General features: G+C 38.7%; 1 protein-coding gene across 1 annotated transcript in view; it reads right to left on the minus strand.

Moving 5' to 3' along the window:
* ATP10D (ATPase phospholipid transporting 10D (putative)) overlaps window positions 1-20,039 on the minus strand; it is a 110,298-nt gene that overhangs the window by 39,967 nt on the left and 50,292 nt on the right. Inside the window, exons 7-11 of the mRNA XM_056111437.1 lie at window positions 19,636-19,767; window positions 18,660-18,787; window positions 18,127-18,379; window positions 7,815-8,053; window positions 2,109-2,297 (exon numbers count right to left, since the gene is read on the minus strand). Coding sequence (XP_055967412.1) covers window positions 2,109-2,297; window positions 7,815-8,053; window positions 18,127-18,379; window positions 18,660-18,787; window positions 19,636-19,767 — 941 coding nt within the window. The remainder of the gene's footprint in view (window positions 1-2,108; window positions 2,298-7,814; window positions 8,054-18,126; window positions 18,380-18,659; window positions 18,788-19,635; window positions 19,768-20,039) is intronic.

Genomic DNA, 20,039 nt, shown 5'->3' on the forward strand with positions numbered 1-20,039 from the left:
AAAAACATAGTGCTTAAAATAATTGAATTTTAAGCTCTTATTTTTTAAAAGAGCTCTCACTACCTTGAACAGCATCCTGCTTCATACGTAGGACTGCAACAGAAAATATTACTACAAGTAAAAATTGTAAACAGGAAAAAGATATGCCTTGCCAAAGACATTAAAATTTCTACAATCATTTTAGAAGAAGTTTGATGACTGAAAGCAAAACACATTAAAAGAGAAATGCCTAGCGGGGGCAAACTTTTAACAATTTTTTCCTAAGGCAATAATAATTAAGAATACAAAAAATACATGACTTTAATTATTTGTATCCTGGAAATAGCAATTTTAAACAAATTAAATGTTAAATTATATCAAGCTAGCAATATCCTGAAATGTTTGATTATACTTTCAAAATAAATTTTATAAAGACTATCGGGCAATACTAGAAATATTAAAAGTAGTACAAAAAATATAAGGACACATGAAATCATAATACAACACAAAGTCAAATTACAGTAAATAAACAAAAGTAATATATAAATCACTGGAATAAAATAAATCAAAAGGACTTGAATTTACATCAAAGTATAATTTTCATTTTTCATATTTTATTAAAGATTTTTATTATAACTTTATTTTTTAAAACAAGTAAGTTAATTTTTTACAAGAAGCATTATCAGTAGTTATCATAACATGAATTTGAATTTTTCTAATTTTAACAGAACTTTTTCTTGATAGTCTGATTTCTTCTAGTTCTGAACTTTTATCCTTGATTAAACTTAGAATTTAACACTAAATATGAAGCACCATAGGAACCTATTTTTTTTTCATTTGAAAATACACAAGGAACTAAAAAATTCCTCTAAATTTTTAAATTTTATGCTAGTGTAAAGGATTTGGGCAGTCAATTTTTAAACTTATCAGCAACTCAGATGTGGAGTGAAACTCATTCACAGATGAGGTTCCTGTATTACATCTGACACTGGATTGGCACTGAATTCACAGCCTTTCAGTCATTATCTTGAAATATGAAACTCAAATTCTTGCATGCCTTCAGAACTTTTTTCAGGCCAGAAAATACTATATTCATTGGGGATAAAACAATAATATTTCTTTCCTTTTTTATTGAATCACCATGGACAATAATATTTCTTATATGAAATATACCCAATATGCATACTTTGAAAATAGCTTTATGAGGAAAATTGTAATATAGTGAGAGTAAAAAAGAACTCAACGGTTTATTCCCTAACTACATAATCAGTTTTCAAAGAGCAATTTTCTAATTGAAATCTTATGAAAAATACAGTTTTTGATAAAAATGAAAGTTTAATTGGAAGTAAATTATTTTTATGTTAAAACTGATCACCTCTGCTGCTGCCAAAATGATCTGATAGAAAATAAAATTTTAATTGGATTGTGCTGCAAATAGAATTTTACGTGAATGTACGCAAAAGGAGAAATAGTTGTAAACGAGGAAACTAGCACAGCAAGTGGTCTCTAAAACAAGATTTTCTTTCCTATTTGAAAATAAATTGTCCACAAATTCTAAGCTACAAATAAACTTAAAATCCAACTCGTGTGACAACTATATAAACTTAGTATAAAATAGATGTACTGTATTTTAGATTTATTATGTTCAAACTATACAACTGATACATGAAAAAGATCAATTATTACTGTATATGATGATGAGTTTAATAAGTCATAGTTCTCCTAACATAGTTCATATGGTTTTGGAAGTCTCAGACATCTAAAATAGTTGCAATCTGATAAGGAAACCAAGATAAAAGAACACCTTGCAGTCGGCAATAGCTGTTATTTTCATTCATTCAGAGGCAAAATAATGCACTGAGTCACAATTCTAGAGTTCAAATTCCACCTCCCACAAACCAATCTAGTAACCATGACAAGTTGTGTGACCTTGTGTGTAAAATGGAGAATAATAGAGTAAGCATAAACACGTTAGGTTGCTCCTAAGTTAAACATAGCAGTACAAGTAAATCTCCTGGAACATCTTAAGTGATGTATAAATATTAGCAACAATTATTCACATATGCAAACCATATAAGTGCACTGAAATTAAAGCTCTATTCTAGAACTACTTGCATTTGTGATCTTACCTTCTGTCGCGGTTGGTTAGGTGCAGAAACCACTACTGTGTTGCAAATTGCCAATGCAATAAAGAAGTCAATAATATACAACATTTCTAGTGGTGGGTTTGGAACACTTCCATCTGCTGAGGTAAAGAGCTGAGGTGTAATCTGACTAAATTTGTGCAAGAGTCTGGTGTCTGCAACCACATCAGTTTCCTGAAGAGCCAATAAGACAAAGTATTACTAAAACAAGAATCTAAAAATTTGTTAAAATGAGTCATTTCTATAGTTGCATCTACATAACATGAAATGGTAAACCTTACTATTCAAAAAAACAATATATATGATGTCATGAAAAATCAGAATAGAGAAATTAAAGAAAAAAATAAAATGACAAATCAAAAATACACAGTATTGGGGGCTGGAGAGACAGCACAGCGGGTAGGGCGTTTGCCTTGCACGCAGCTGACCCGGGTTCAATTCCCAGCATGCCATTTAGTCCCCTGAGCACCGTCAGGAGTAACTCCTGAGTGCAGAGCCAGGATAAACCCTGAGCATTGCCAGGTGTGACCACCCCTCCCCCCAAAAAAAAACCAAAATACACAGTATCAATGGAAATAACTTGAACTATAAAGCTAAACAGGAAATGGAAATAATACCTATCACAAAAGTCTAGCAAGATGAGTATTTTCTTATTTTCTAATACACAATGCCAATACTGTATTTTATGGTATCTAGAATCTATCTCAGGCATAGATCCATCCAAGAATGACTAAAGTGTATCATCTCTTTTTAAAGTTAGGGTTCCAATCATAGCATGCTATTTTTAACCAAAAACTTTATAGCTCAAGTCACAACTATTGTAAAAAATGAAGTCACCAAAGCAAAAATTGTTATAAGCAGACTAACAGAGTCTACCCGAGTTGTGTTAATGACTTTGTGTCCTAGTAGTATTCTACAAGATCTATTGAGTTTTCTTCCAAGAGATTTTGATCATTAAATATATTTGGCAACTATGCTCTGAGCTTTGTGTTGTTCTTTTAAAAATGTACTCAAATTGGCAAATAGGTGTGTTACTGAGAAAAAATCCAAAAACATCATTTTGGACCTGGGTTATAGTTTAAGGGGTTGGAATGCATGCTTTGCATGTGGGAGTCCCAGATTCGATCAACTCATTTAGATGAGTTGAAAGAGGAACGATCTACTTTGAATTAAGTTTCACAAAAGAAGAAGAAGCTCTGATCATGTTGGTTGGCAACATTTATTGACTAAAGGCAGGTCGGCAAGGTGATTACTGTGACAGGGTAAAATAGGATGGAACTTTGTGTTCTTTAGGCTCAGTAGACCACAGCTTCCGTTTTAGTGCTTGGGAATTAGGTGAGAATTAGCATAGGTTTCATTATGAAAGAGCATGGGCAGGAATCATGTGGGTTTGGGCTCAGGACTCACACCTGCTGTGGCATGCATCACCTCAGGCAGGTTTCCTAACTCTCTGCATATTTCATTTTCCTCTTCCTGCTAATGGTAAAAGCAACATCCATCTCACAGGGGAACTGTACTACATAAAGGAGACCATGAATGTGGTGAGACCAGTACAATAGGAACTGAATACAGGATGGTTTCTTTTCCTTCTCCAATGACAAGGGGTAGTTGACCAGTCTTATAAAGGGCTTTAAAGATCTGAGAGACCCACAGTCACGAAGCATTCTCAGTTTTCCATCTAAATGCATCCACGGAATATAAAGTAACAGAATAGAAGACTAACACCCAAGAATAGTCGAGATAAGGACCAGGAGGCTTGCCCTATGACTTGGAAGCCGGCCTCACATGCTGGAGAAAAAGGCAGCTCAGACAGAGAAGAGAACACCAAGTAAAGAGTGCTGGGAGGACCTGCTCGGGTTGGGAGCTGCCAAAAATAAACTGTAGATGGAACATGATGGCCACTCAATACCTCTATCGCAAGCCACAATACCCAAAAGGAGCACTGTAGCACTGCACTGCACTGTCCTCCTGTTGTTCGTCAATTTGCTCGAGCGGGCACAGTAATGTCTCCATTGTGAGACTTGTTGTTATTGGGTTTGGCATATTGAATACATCATGGGAAACTCGCCAGGCTTTGCCGTGCGGGTGAAATACTCGCAGTAGCTTGCCGGGCTCTTCGAGAGGGGTGGAGGAATGGAACCAGGGTCAGCTGGGTGCAAGTCAAATGCCCTACTTGCTGTGCTATCACTCCAGCCCATCCAAAAGGAAAGAGAACAAAAGGGAATGCCCTACCACAGAGGGGATGGGGAGGGGCGGGGGGAGGGATACTGAGATCATTGGTGGTGGAGAATGAGCACTGGTGGAGGGATGAGTACTTGAGCATTGTATGACTGAAACGCAAACGCAAATATCTGTAAGTATGTAACAGTACCTCACGGTGATTCACTAATAAAAACATTTTAAAATAATGCATCCACAGTGTCTGTCCTGTGATACTTAGCAACATTTGAATCTCAGGGTTCAGTGGGATTTGCAGGCACTTGCTACTTGCTGGCTGTGGAGGTCAGTCACATTTCCTCATGAACCTCACAGGTAAAGCAATGCTGACTGGGCACTTGTGCTGGACCCTGACATATCCAGAGAATAATGACTTTTTTCAGGACTTCCTTTCCAGTCAGAAGACATGAGCTTCAAATCTAAAAAATTTCTTCCTCACTCAGGGCTTAGATCACAATGGAAAAGTTTTGAAACTTGTTGAATAGCAGTCAAGGCCTATGATTACACTGTTGTCTGGTCTTTCGAGTTTCACTGGATTGAAGTAATATTTCCTGAGTCATCCTCAGAATGTTGAAATATATTAATCCAAAAAAGATAAAGATTTGGTGCTGAAATCAGTTTAAGAAATATTTAAGTTAAATAGGTTTCCTGGCTGTAGCACTTCTCAGAGTTAATGGGTGCTGGGAATTGCCAAGAAGGAGGTCTTCCCAATTTCAATTTTTGGAAACATTTATTCTAAGAAATACATTTGTGATAGAATTCGAGACCTTAGACCTTAACCAGACTTTAGACTGGCTAATAACTGGCTTCGTAACATAAGGCTTTTATTGCCTTCTAAAATCAACCTATAATGATCAAAGGTTTATCCTCTTTCATGATAAATGCTACTGATTGAAAGCAAATCTTTGGATTCTGACAAAAGAACTGAGGTTCCCAAGCAGTGTGTGAGTATGGGGGAGATGATTGGAAGGAAAGATGGGATGGACTAGAAGTGCTATCAGGACAATAGTAGAAGGTTTAGCAGGTCTGGTGATGATAAAGATGGAATGAATTTATACACCAAAAGCATGAAAGATATACTATTGTAAAGCATGTTACTTCTATAAAAAAGTTTTCAATGCCATCGGTGTAAGTAAACCCAAAATAGACCATTTGGGGAATCACTTGATGGTAATCTGATGACTATATATCTGAGGTCCTTGTCTGTGACCAAAAAATACAGAAGGTAGAGGCAGGGCTCTATCTCTAGAGCTGTTTATAAAATGTATGATCAAAATAAATGTGACAAAAATTCAAAGAGGCAGGTCCATTCAAGATGATAAAACCATCCTAAAACTATATATGAAAGAGATCCCAAAAGAAGATTAAGGGGAAAAATACATATCAAAATGAAGCTGAAAACTTGGAGCATCTGTCTACATTACTTTGTCTCATTAAAGTAAGTTAATCCTTAAAGCACATCTTTAAAACAAGTTCTTAAAACAAGCTTACTTATTTCTGTGTACATGACTTATCTAGAATAAAAATAGAAGGACAGGGTCGCTGTTTTATTCATTTTATACCTCAGTATTATTATTTCATTATCTTTCATTAAACCATTAATTATTTCATCAATTCCATAAATATTTATTGCAGAGTTATGGTGTCAGGTACCTCTTAAAGAAAGAAGGATTCAGGGGCAATACAGGATCCTGATTTGTACATAACTCACATTCTGGTTGCAGCAAACAAATGACCCCAAACTAACCTACAGTCAAATAAACAAGAAGTTTCCAGAGTTTGAGAGACTGGGGGGTTGAGAGGAGAAAAAGCTTTCCCAGGGCCAATGAGACATTTGCTCAGACAACATCGCTACAATAACAGAGAAGTTTATTTGTTCTCCTTATGCACACATTCTATTCATTTTGGGGCCTCCCATGCAGTGCTCAGGGGTCCTGGACGATACTCTCAGTGGTACTTGGCTACCTGAATCAAACAGTTCAACACAGGACTTGTCAATACAAAGCTGCTCAGGCCAAGGATGTTGGGTATCAAAATTGGAGCGTTGCATAAGCAAGGCACTCACACCCTCCACTTACCCCAATCCCTGTTCTATCTCCCCAGTTTCTATCCATTCCGTTTTATAATTTTATTTTACTTTAGTTTAGGGGCCATACCTGGTAGCTCTCAGGTTTTAATCCTGGCTTCTGTTTAGAGATAACTCCTGGCAGGGCTCAGGGGACTATGTCGGGTGCTGAAGATTGACCATATGCAAGGCTGTAAGGCTACAGCCTTTATCCCTGAAATGTGTTGCCAATCTGTATTCTATTTTAGAGGGAGCAACAGTTAACAGTCTCCTGGCTGGGGAATCCTCATTTCAGTAAATCATAAAAGTTAATGGGATGTGGAAGCCAGAGCAGGAAACTGAAGCTTGCCAGAAGCAATTTTAAACATGGCAACAAACATTTTATTTCTAATTCTTTTCATACAGTTATACAGGCTACTTCTTTTTTTTTTTTTCTTTTTTGGGTCACACCTGGTGATGCTCAGGGGATCACTGCTCTGCACTCAGGAATTACTCCTGACAGGGCTTGGGGACTATATGGGATGCTCAGGATCAAACTGAGGTTGGCTGTGTGCAAGGAAAATGCCCTACCTGCTGTACTGTCAGTCCAGCTCCCAGAAAACGTCATTTTTCATCTTCCAAATAGTCTTCTAGTGTTATTTTTGCAGTAAAATGGGCTTGGTCAAAGGTTGTCAACACTTCCTCCTGACTTAAGACCCTCATACCTGACTGAGTTGTAAATGGGAAATTTTAGAAACTGCTGCTCTGGGGACTAGGATTACAAAAGAAAATACTGATTTGTGAGATTTGGAGGAAGATTAAAGACACATTTGTAAAATAATAATAATCTATGGCTCTGGACAGATAGTTCAAGGGGCTGGGGACATGCTTTGCATGAAGGTGGCCTAAATTCAATCCCTGGCACCACAAAGTCTCTTAAGATCTGCCTGTAGTGACTTCAGAGCACTGAGCTGAGAGCGAATAGTTCTAAACAACACTGGGGGTGGCCGAAAAAGGAAACAACAAAAAAATCTTGGAGGGTGCCAAATGGCTCTTGAATTTCCCTATTACTTAAGACACACTATCTCAGAGATAATTCTAGAAAGGCTTGCAATTTCTAAGAGTGAGTCATGATCCTTAATCCAACACAGCCTTTTGCCAACTCAGACATGATCCCTGTGACCAGAAATATGATCTGGCCTTCCCCTCTACCCTTGAAATAATTTACTATCTTTTAAACACTGAATTATCTCCAAAATTAGGAAGTGGTGATATAGCTTTTTCCTCCTTGAAGTTCTGTGTGACACTGAGCTGTAATAATGCAATCTCTTCCCACAGAAAAGACAACAGGTTCAGCTCTGTCATAATTATAAGGCTGCTCTTTCCCTCATCCTTGATGTGCAAGATCCAAGGCACACATACATACTTACCATGGGGCTACTAAAAGCAGCCTGTCTGGAATGCGGCACTTCACTGGATCCATCTCCACTTCCTAGAGCAAAACAGCTCCCAGCAAGATAATTGGAGGATTTACTTCCCAGGGGCCCATTCTGAACCATCTTGCAGCTTGAAGCCTTCGCTTTTCCCATGTTGCTGAAGGAGCCACTTGAAGTGTCTGCCAAGTCCTCATCTTCAGATGCAGCTTCCTGATAGGACTCTAACCTCTTGGCTGCAGAAGAAAGATGACACTGGATCATTATTGGAGATAAAACACTTGCAAGTTGAATGTCAAGTTGTCAAGCATTGGCATAAGTAGCTATTTCACACTGACTCCTCCCCTTTCAAACCTAACCTTCAAAGTTCTCTCTTCCAAAACTCTGAGTGAACAAACTTACTTTATTGAGAAACGCAGATGCAGTCAGATAGGAACCACTCATTCTTCCTTCATAAGTCTATCAACTGATCCGCAACTGTGTTATGCAACCTCTCTACCTTTCTTCCTCCTGCTAGAGACTACTAAGGATCAGTTATCAAACAACAAAACCTTCACTAGCATCTGCATCTGACTTCTTTGTTCTCCTCCTTTGTTCTCCTCCTTTGTTCTTGCAACTCTCGCCTTTGTACTTATACCCATCTCACCTCATCTCATAGCTTTCTGTCGCCATCTCTCCATCAAAACTAGTCTTGCCAAGGTTGCCAAGGAACTCCATCTCACCAGAATCAAAGATAGTGTCTAACCACATATTATTTGAACTTACCAATATCCAACAGAGTTAACCATTCTTGCCTTGATAAAGCTCGTTCTTTTAGTTTCTCTGACACTATGTGTTTCTGTTCTTCCTCCTGCTTCAAAGGCTGCTCTTAAGTAGTTTCTTCTATTTTCTCTTCTCAGCCCTCAAATGCAGGATAGCTGCCAGAGAGCCTCTCTTTCTCCATCTATATGCTTTTCCTTGGTGATATCACCTAATCCCATCTTTGAAATATCATCTCCGTGCACATGACACCAAACCTTTACCTTCGACTCTGATCTTAATTGGAATCTAGACTCATTATCTGATTCTCTAGTTAGGATCTAGGAGGTTCTTCTAGAAGATATATCCACAATTCACTACTTGGCCTTGCTCAAGTCACTTATTAAATTCCCTTGTCAGTGGAGAACTTCTCATATATAATTGCACTTCTACAAAGTTCTACCCCATCACTACCACCATTTACACACCATTATATTTATTTCAAAATTTTTAAAAATCATCCAATAGTATATATGAAAAATGGACAGAGAATTTTGTATTGCTAATACAATATTCCAAGAGCGCAAAGCAATGGCTGATTGTAACATAATAAACAATAGTTTCTTAGATTTTAGAGGATGAATTTGAACTCTCTTCTTCATCTTCAAATTGCGGGAGGGCATTTATTTGTCTTGCATATGGCTGACCTTGGGTTTGATTCCTCTGCTCCTCTCGGAGAGCCCAGCAAGCTACCAAGAGTATCTCACCCACATGGAAAACCCTGGTAAGCTACCCGTGACGTATTCAATATGCCAAAAACAGTAACAACAAGTCTCACAATTTGTTGTGAAACGTTACTGGTGCCTGCTCGAGCAAATTGATGAACAATGGGAGGACAGTGCTATAGTGCTATTTTTTTTTACATCTTTGGAAATGACACCCGGCTTTCTATTTGCTTACTTATGCCACAAATTCAGAATTCTCCTTTATTTCTCCCTTCTTCATCACCCCCTATATTCAAAATAGCACTAACAATAGGCCATCATTCATCAAAAATGTATCCCAAGTGTCTTTACTTGTCTCCATCTTCATTACCTTAGTCCAAAACACCATCATCTCTCAAATGGACCAGTTCAATAGTCTCATAACTTATCTCCTTTCCCCTCTGCAATTCTTTCCTCAAATAGTAGCTAGAGTGATCTTCCTAAAAGATAAGGGAGATCAGATCATTCCATGTGAAAAATTCTTTGGTGGCTTCACAATTATAATAAAACCTCAACTCTCTGTACTGGCTTTCACAACTCAATGATCTAATTCCTTCTGACCTTCACACCTTCTTCCTCTTCAACATTTCAACTGAAAATCCAGCCTCCATGGCCTTTTTCTTTCACTTTGAAGGTTGCCACATTCATTTCAATTGAGGGATCTATCAGTTACTCGCTCTGGCTGTAAGGTTTTTTGCACCCAAGCTTCAAGATTATGACTATTTAACCCCAAGTAGCTTTTCAAACAGTCTATATCATAGCACTCCTTTAAAAGATATTTGCAAAGTATTTTTTACTAATCTGTGGTATATAACTACACAGGAGAATGCAATATAGTAAAGATGCTAGATCATGCTTGACCCCAGAGCATAGGGAGAAGAGAGAAGAAGAGATCGAGGGTAAAAGAAAAAGGCAGATGGAAAAGAAAAGGGGCAGGGGTCAAAGACATAGGGTATATCAGTGGTATAGAGGAGTGGTAGAACTATTATCTCCAAACTGCAAGAGATCCGATGAAAGCAGGAGATCCAAACCACAACAACCAAATGTGAATAATGTGTCTGTCAAAGAGGTAGGCTGGGGATGGGGGTGGAGGTGGAAACCTGTAGGCACCACTAAAGGGAAGCTGACACTGGTGATGGAAATGGTGACGTAACACAGCATGCCAATAACCCAACTACAGATAACTTTGTAAATCACAGTGTCTTAAAAAGAATTATACATGACCATTTCTCCAACAGAAGCTCTATTTCCTTACCATTATGGTCAGTGACGGAAACAGAGTCCACTCATTGGCTTTCTAGTTATCTGTATTTAGACAAAGTTAAGTTACCAGATAAATGAGTAGCTTTGGGCAAGTTAATCTATAAAAATAATATTTTCTCTTTTTGTAGATTATATAAGATTTATCTTTTGCATATCCTATTAATTCCCAAATCCCTTTTTTTGGTGTTTTTAAAGACAAGAAGATAAGAGGTGATGATTCGCAGTTTTAGAACCAGCTCTTCAAAAATAAGTGGATTTAAAGAAGTTGCTTAATTTTTCTGTGCTTCTTTTTTCTTATTAGCAGAATGAATAACTTAGATTCAATAGTTTCCAGATCTTTTCCAATTTTGTAGTTCTACAAGTCCTCCAACTAAGTCTTGTATTCTCTCAGCTCCCAAACCCAACACATTCTGAACATTTCTATTCTCACTTGTAACCTTGCTTAAAAGACATATTCTCTTCCTTTTTTGCTTGCACAAACCTTGAACATCTTTAAAGTTTTACTTCAAAGCCTTTCCTCAATAATAATTTCTGTAATTCTACCAGTTCTTATTCACACCCCTCATTGGAACTTAATGGCTTACAAATATTGTTATTATGTGCCAGACATTTGTCTCATTATCATAACAACTCTCTGAGGTGCACAACATTAATATTTCTATTTTGGAGATAAATAAAAGCAATAATTTTCTCCATTTTACAAAAGTGATACAAATTACTTAAATTCTGTGCGTATCAATCTGTGATCTGGGTCCTCATGTATATTGTCTCTATATATAGCCACAGGAGAATAAGTTGTGGAATAGGGCCAGAATATTTACTGGGCACCTCCTTTACATTAAGCACCTGGCTAGGTCTTTTATATATAAAGATTTATATCAGCAGTTTCATCACTTGATCATTTGATATCCCGTTACTCATCAATTTGCTCGAGCAGGCGCCAGTAATGTCTCCACTTGTCCCTGTCACACGCTAGTGTAGCCCAATGACATCTGCTCGATCTAGGAACATGGAGAGCCTCAAACCGTTTGTTCAAGGTCTTGATGAAGAAGTCTGACCATCTCAGAGGTGGGCAGCCACACATTCTTTTGACATCACGTGGAATCCAGTCCTTAACAGCTCTAGTCCAGTGGTCGTCTTCAAATCGCATTACGTGTCCAGCCCATCTGATTTTCAACACCTTGGCAAACGAGACAGCATCCCTGATTCTTGATCATTGACAGAGGTCAGAACTTTGGATTCCTTTTCTCACTTGAGTGAAGCATGATACTCAAAGCATAGCTCTTTCGATTCCTCTTTGGGAGACCTGAATAGCATTCTCATCCTGTTTTTGTAGGGCCCAGGTCTCTGAGATGTATGTTTGTGCAGGGAAAACGGTGGAGTCAAAGAGATGTTCCCATAGACATAGGTTCTTCATCCTCTTAGCTATTTCTTCGACACTCTGGAAGGCCTTCCACACTGCTCTCTTCCTCCTGCGCAGCTCAGGTGCCAGGTTATTCTTCATGTTGAGTTCTCGACCTAGGTACACATAACTGCTGCATTCGGAGATGTTCATTTTATTGAGAGCAAATGGAATGTCAGGAACTAGTTCATTTTTCATAAACGTTGTCTTCGTGGGATTCAGCTGCAGTCCGACCTTTCCATGCTCACGGTTGAAGTTGGCCAGCATTTGTGCTGCTTGGCTAATGTTTGGTGTTATCAGAACGATGTAATCTGCGAAGTGGAGATGATGTTGCTGACCATCTATCTTCACTCCCATTCCTTCCCATTCCAGTCGTCGCATGACATTCTCAAGGGTGGCACTGAAGAGTTTCAGTGAAATGGTATCGCCCTACCAAACCCCTCTCTTTATGTTGATGATCACTTCCTTGTAGAATGGTGAGATCCTGGTAGTGAATCCACAATACAGCTCATGGAGGATCCTGTACTGAGTTTGACCATCCTGTTTGGCTAGGGCTTCGATGATGGCTTCAGTCTCAGCAGTTACATATATTACTTTTTTTAAAAGCATAAAAATAAAGCGATTGGATTAAAGCTATTATTCCACTTTGGGTGTTTTTGTTTGTTTCCTGTGCTCAGGGCTTACTCCTGGCTCTATGAGTCACTTTTGACAGAGCTTTGGGGACAATGTGAGGTGCTGGGGATTTAACTTGGATTGTCCACATGCAAAGCAAGCACCTTACCCACTGTATGATGGCTCTGTCCTCTCATTGCTCCACTCTGCAGTAAAGGAGACTGAGATCTAATGATATTAAGTACTTTGATCATAGCCAAACGTCAAGTTGAGATTAGAAGAACATTTCAAATTAAGTCTTCCTAACTCAGTGAACAGAAGACAATGTTGCTTCCAAATATCCTAGCATATGTATTATAACATATTATAAGATCTGTGCAACTGCTCTATAAATCCAAAGCTTTCCTAAACATATTCCTTTTAAAAGCATTCTCTTTCAGTACCCAAAAGCAAAAAATAATTCAGCTCCAAATGGTAGCAGGGCTGAGGTTGATAAGTCCTTGAGATCCTAAAGAAATGTATTAATGCTATGTCTTTTAAAAAACAGAGTCTATAAAATATCTATAAGTAGGGAGGTTACAATTTAGGAATGTCTCCTAATCATCATTAGGGAAATCTGTAATCAGGCAACCATGTAATTAGTATAATGTCAAAGAGCTCAACTATTACTGCAGGACAAACTTGCTCAATGAGTTACAACAGTGCAATTCAGGTAATATGGATTTTAATAACTTTGTGAAGCTCCAAGTAAATGAACCAGGAAATTTGCAATGTGATTCAGAGAACAAAGTTACCGGGGTGATACCTCTAGACTTAGTAAGAATTTTTCAAAACTTGTGTATAAGATTCAGAGAATTATTTTCATACTGATATGCGTAATTATCCAAGTGACATGAAGATTTTCCATGTCTCTTAGAGAAAGTTCTTATTGGTTCTATGGATGGATACCTTAAATTGTAGGAATTTTTTGTTTCTTTGTTTGCTTTTTCGTAGAACCCACTCCCAGCAGTGCTCAGGGCTTACTCATAGCTCTGTGCTCGGAGATCACTTCTAGTGTTCAGGGGACTCTAAACGGTAGCAGGGACCAAACCCAGGTTAGCTGTGCGCAAAGAATGTGCTTTATCCACCATACTCTCTCTCTAGCCCCAAAGTGTAGTTATTCTTTTTTGTGACTAATATGAAAAAATATACAAAATACACATTGTGCCATTTCCCCTTTAGGGAAGTTAGGTAAAGTAGTATAGGTTAACTACTTAATTTTGTTTCTTATATAATACCTAATCTGCTTTCTCTTCAAATACCTAGTAACCCATTTTTGGTTACTATTCCTTGCACTGTTATGACAGTTAGTTGAAGTGAGCAAAAGACTATGGAACAAAAAGTTTATCACCAACTGTCAGTCCAGGAAGCAAAGTTGTTATGCAAGCATAAAAATGTTGTAAAACATTTATCACTTTCTTTCTAATGCGCTTTCCAATGGGCAGAGGAAGGGGGCAGCAAGACTGAACATCACAGCACTCTCAGATAAACTTCTTCCATTTCTTATTTGCATATCTTCCATCAAACACTTCGCTATAAACAAATTCCCCAATCACTTCTAATGTGCCAACTTTAAGCTACTTGAAAACCCCACACTCAGCTGAGCTTCTTCCAACTCTATCATCCTTGTATTTTCAATACACAACCTGGTCTAAATGACTTTTTCGTACATTTCCAGCATTCCAAGAACTTCTTCAAGGTCTTGAACCTTGATCAGTTCAAAACCCATCTTGAAAAACTGACTGCCGGAAAATCCAATCAACGTGGATTAAGAATACAACTTTAATCTCTGACACAATAAGGTTTGTCTTTTTATAGTCTATAGAATGTTCAGATAACAAAAGTTTTTGGGAAATCCTCATGTACTCTTTCCTGTATAGAATTAAAAACAGCTAAACACACACAGTAACTTGCTGTCACAGTAGCTCCTGCCCCTTTTCCTGTCTTCAGCTAGCAGCAATTGAAACACTGCAGGTTTCCTCTATAGGCTTCCCATGTCATTCTTTCTCTCACCATGCTCCAGACAAATCCAAGTTGGGGTGCATATTCTACAAAATTTCTGAGTAATTGGACCATCTCAACTACTTTCACAGTATTCCAACTACTTAACTACTTTCACAGTATTCCAAAAATCAAAAGTCTAATAAATTGTCCCATGTAGAACATAGTGGCTGAGGAGATGACTCCAAGGGTTCAAGCACAGGTTCTACATTCAGGACACCCAGCTGCAACTTGTCATCTTACAGTGCCTTGAGCATTGCCATGAGACCCTCAAACACTGCTTAGTATGGTCCCCAAACCAAAGTACTTTTGGGTTTTCTTTTTTGGGGGAGTGGACCACATCCAGTCCACATGATCAAGAGTGATCACAAATAAGGATCACTCTTGGAGGGGCTCAGGGACCATATGGGGTACTAGGAATCAAACCTGCATGCAAGAAAAGCACATTATCCTCTGTAACTATCTCTACACCCTCTCCCCACCCCACATACCCAACTTTTTAATCTAGATGAACTCGAAAATAAGTGACATAGTTTGAGCCTGAAGTGATAGTACTGGGGATACTAAAAGCTGAACTCAGAAAACACTGATATACTAATATTATTTCATTCCTTATCACAACAGGATGCTAGCAGGGACGCTGTCTAATGAATATAAGATACTGATAACGGGAAGTTGGGTATGGGGCCTACTGGAACTCTCAATGACTTTGCAATCTTTTACAAATCCAAAAACCACACTGAGCTTCAAAGTTTCATTTTCAAAGAGGCATTCCCTTTCAGTAATCTGTGAGGAGTTTTATTTTTCATATGCATATAAATCACCTAGGTACAGTGTTAGAAGAAATTTTAATTAAATTTTTAGTAAAAAAATTTTAATTAAAATTTTTAAGTGGGACCTGAAATGCTAAATTTATAATACATACCCAGGTGTTGCTGATGCTGCTTTTAGTTCCTGAGCCAAAAAATCTCCAGGTTGCAAGATTTTCAAACATGAAATGGTGTCACTGTCTGCACACAGTTCAATTGTGTATGTGTAAGTGTTATGTCCTAGAGGCACTATTCTTTCTGAGACTTTCTCTGAAGCAATGCTCTTGCTTTAAAATGCTGAGAGTTTAACTAGTTTTCATTTCATGAAAAAAATATGTCTCAGAATTAATTTCTGGGGATAAATATCAGGCACCAAAACTATCTACCATCTTTGGCATATTGTGTTTGTATGTGTGTATGTGTGTGTGTGTGTGTGTGTGTGTGTGTGTGTGTGTGTGTGTGTGTGCTTATTTTGAAACCATTGCAGACAAAAGACCAGAAATCTTGGATGTGTCTGTAGTAGAATAGTATTAGTATTCTCAGGCTATAATTAGTTCCTTCTAGAAATAGAGCAAAACTCCTCGCATCATGAAAAGCATCTCATCTGTCCTAGTTCAGTCACTTGCTCTCTTCTCACATGATGGGAGACAAGCATACACTGGGCAGGAATATATTTGCTCGTGGATTAAGGATGGAGAGGGCTGCTATATTTATAGCTGTGGGAGACATACCCATCAATGTTCAGGGGCCCTGGCCTACTCCCCTTGATGCCTGGGGCATGACGGGAGCGGGGGCATGGCATACAGTTCTGAGGATTCAGTCCAGGGCTTTATACATGCTAGGTATGTACTCTATATCCATAACACTGCTATGGACTCGTTTAGAGGTCTCAAATACAAAATCTCAACTGCTACAAATATAAAATTAGTGTTTGCCACCACTTATTTCATAAAACATTACTGCTTGAAAATGGGGATGGATAGCTACGAAATTCTTGAAAACAAGAACCTCACAAATGAGCACAGAAGGGAAGTTCAGAGAGAAACTAAAGCATCATTTACCATCACAAAATTACCAACAACCTAAACTAAAGGCAGCTTAGTTACATAAATAATGGCAGTTTTTACAATAAAATACAGTGAAACACTGAAAGAATAAGTGGAAAACGGAAAGGGAGCCCTAGTAAAGTCTCATGTGAAATGGTTAGAGGGCTGTGGATATGGCCCCGAAGACTAGGGCTTGTGCTTGCATATGCAAACCCCAGGCTGTATTGCCATCACCACCTGGTTCTCCAGTCAGTGTTGGGAATGGCCTCACAGCACTGACAGGTGTGGTCCAAAAATGGGAAAAGGACATCTAGATACCAGCCCAATGAAAGACCAAGAAAGAGGACAAAGCAATCCTGCACCCACACTCCAGACTCACAAGAAGCCATGGGTTATTGTGTATTTCATTATGGGCCAACAGAAGAATAACAGTGATGAACAATGACTAAGAAAGTTTTGCCGCACAGTAAATAATATCAGATTTACATCAAAATTATTTAACAATTGACTTCATAGACAAGCACCGATAATAATGAACTCTGGCCACGGTGAATCTAGGGGAAGATATATGAACCGAGCATAAACCAAATAGGTAAACTCATTTGCAAAATTGGAAAAGGTCAGTCTACTAAGTATATTTAAAGAGGCAATAAACAGAAATTTAAGTATCTCATTATAAACTGGAGACAAAACAATGACATGCTACCTGTTCTACAATAATCCAACAGATCAAAAGGCATAATTTTATCCCATCATAGCTAGATATGAAAAACATATTATTTGTGGGGGAGGTGTGGGAGTGGAATTAGTATATTTTCAAGGTAGATTTTTTAAGATCTACAGACTTTTATCCATGCACACCTTTTATTTGTTGTTGCTGTCCTGGAATCAAACCCATGGCTTCAGATGCAAGGCAAGTGCCCCACTGCTGAGCTATAGCTCTGGCCCAATGTTTAATTCTTTTAATTATGTAAAGAAAGTCTGAGTTGTTTTTTTTTTTTTTGGTGGGGGGAATACTCAGATATACTTTAGGATTACTCCTGGCTCTTTACTCAGGATTTACTCCTGGAAGTTTTTGGGGGACCATATGGGGTGCTGAGGATCAAGCCTGGGCTGGCCATGTCAAGGCAAGCACTAACCTCTATACTATTGCTCTGGCACTTAAGGAAGTCTGTAATTCATGTATATATCTCCTCAGTTTCAAAAGTTTAACTCATATTCTTTATCCTTAACCAAATGCCCTTAAAAACTGAGACTTGATGGATACCCACAAACTGAATGATGGGATGAGGGGGGAGCTATTGCACCTTTGGAAATTATTTCAAAATACTTTTTAGGGACATGCTCCCTCCTTTCATTAGATTTTCAAATCTATCAGTGTCAGTATCACTATCCCGTCTCCCCAACCTCCACAGGGAATTTCCTTTCCCTGCAATGACATCTGAGAGTAGACTCCCTAGCTTTGACCTACAAACTTTTGAGACACAATAGTGAAACCTATTTTCCATTTGGGTAATTAAGTACCCAATGTTTAAACATAGTACTTCTATACCAGGGTTATCAGACTTGTCAAAAGGTTCAGAAAAACAAAAACAAAAAGGATAAAGTTGTTGTTTTGGAAAACCCAACACTTACCGTTTTCTTCATGGCAGTAATCAAAACCCCCCACACTGCATCTTCGAAAGACCATCTTATTCTCAGTCAGAGTTCCCGTCTTATCAGAAAAGAGGTACTGGATCTGTCCTAGATCTTCAGCAATGTTCAGGGCTCGGCACTGAATAGAAGAATCCATTTTCTCATTGTAGAAATCCATATCGCTTTGAATAAAATATATTTGGCCAAGTTTCACAATTTCAATGGAAACATACAGAGAAATGGGAATCAATACCTGAAAAGAACCAATAAAAATATGAAATGAGGGACACAAAAGGATATGAAAACAAGCAGAGCCAGATGAGTGGTGCAGATCTTAAAACTGATAAGGAGCCAAGGCTCCACCTGGGACAGCACATGCCCTGCATGTGTAAGGCCCCAGAGCTGATTGCCAGCATGGTGTATCCCTTTTGGGTGTGGTTCTAGTGGCTCTGCTGGGGTAGAGCACTGCCAGGAGTGTCCCTTAAAACAACTGAGCAAGTAATAAAGTGCAAGGATCCCTTGATATAAATTACCTGTAACAGAATGATCATGGTCCAAAACATATAGAATCCCGCCAGCACTGGTGATATCACATGACCGTCAGGCTCAGGAATGTTAAAGAAGGGGATGTTCTCATATCTGCTCAACCAGATTCCATTACCTGGAGTAGATGGGAAGCAAACAGACAGGTATAGAGACACGCTGCAGACACATTACATACTTACAGAAGTTTATTTCCAAAGAATGAGAGATGAGGATGTGAGGGCCACCTGGCTGCGACATCTGTAACCCCATTGATCGCCAGGGTTGATTCGGCTGATCTGGCTGGCTAGGCGGGTGTCCCCTTCCTCCCTCACAGCTCCATGTGCGTCCCTCCCGAAGCTGCGTCAAAGAGGACGGCCTTTCCCGAATAGAGACGGACCGGTCTTCGGTCGAGGGTATACGAGTAGCTGCGCTCCCCTGCTAGAACCTCCAAACAAGCTCTCAAGAATGAGAGATGAGCGTATTTACTTCAGTTTGTTCTTGAAAACAGATTCAAAACCAAAAGGCAATACATTTGGACTCTCTGTCTCTTTAAGTCCCTTCCTGGGTCCCTTCAGTACTGTGGCATCAGAAAGTTGAATGCAGACAACATATTTTAGGTACACAATGAGAAAGATCAAGATGTAAGGGGGGAAAATAATTGGCAAATCAAACCTCCCTTACACATTAAGAAGTCTAACATTCATAATGTGTCTTTTTTTTTTTTTTTTGCTTTTTGGGTCACACCCGGCGATGCTCAGGGGTTACTCCTGGTTCATGCACTCAGGAATCACTCCTGGCGGTGCTCGGGGGACCATATGGGATACTGGGAATCGAACCTGTGTTGGCCATGTTGGCTGCGTGCAAGGCAAACGCCCTACCCGCTGTGCTATCGCTCCAGCCCCTATAATGTGTCCTTTTGAAAACAAAATAATTTCCCAAAGATTGTCTTGCTGAAAAGATGTGAGAGAATGACATTTTACCTACCCAGTGCACCAGTTAAACACATGATAACCAAAAGTAGGACACACCAGAGGACATCGGTATTGGCTCTTCTTTCTAACTGACTACGCTTATATCTGGGCCCGCTGTTGTTCAGCATTGCTTTGGTTTCATGGCCTATGGAAGAAATGCAATGTGTCAGAAAAAGTGAAAATGAAAACCAGATACCAAGCATCCTATTTAAAAATCTCTGATAAATTGTCTCCGATGCAGGTACACAATATATTTCAAGTCTTTTCCTGATCCAGTTAGAAAATAAATAAATGTTACATTTATCAAGACATTTCCTTTTTCAATTTTTTAAATTAAATGATTGTGAGAACAACTACAAAGCTTTCATGTTTGAGTTTCAGTCATACAATGATCGAACACCCACTCCTCTACCAGTG

This window comes from Sorex fumeus, unplaced genomic scaffold (assembly GCF_029834395.1).
Source record: "Sorex fumeus unplaced genomic scaffold, SorFum_2.1 ptg000013l, whole genome shotgun sequence".
Lineage (NCBI taxonomy): Eukaryota > Metazoa > Chordata > Mammalia > Eulipotyphla > Soricidae > Sorex > Sorex fumeus.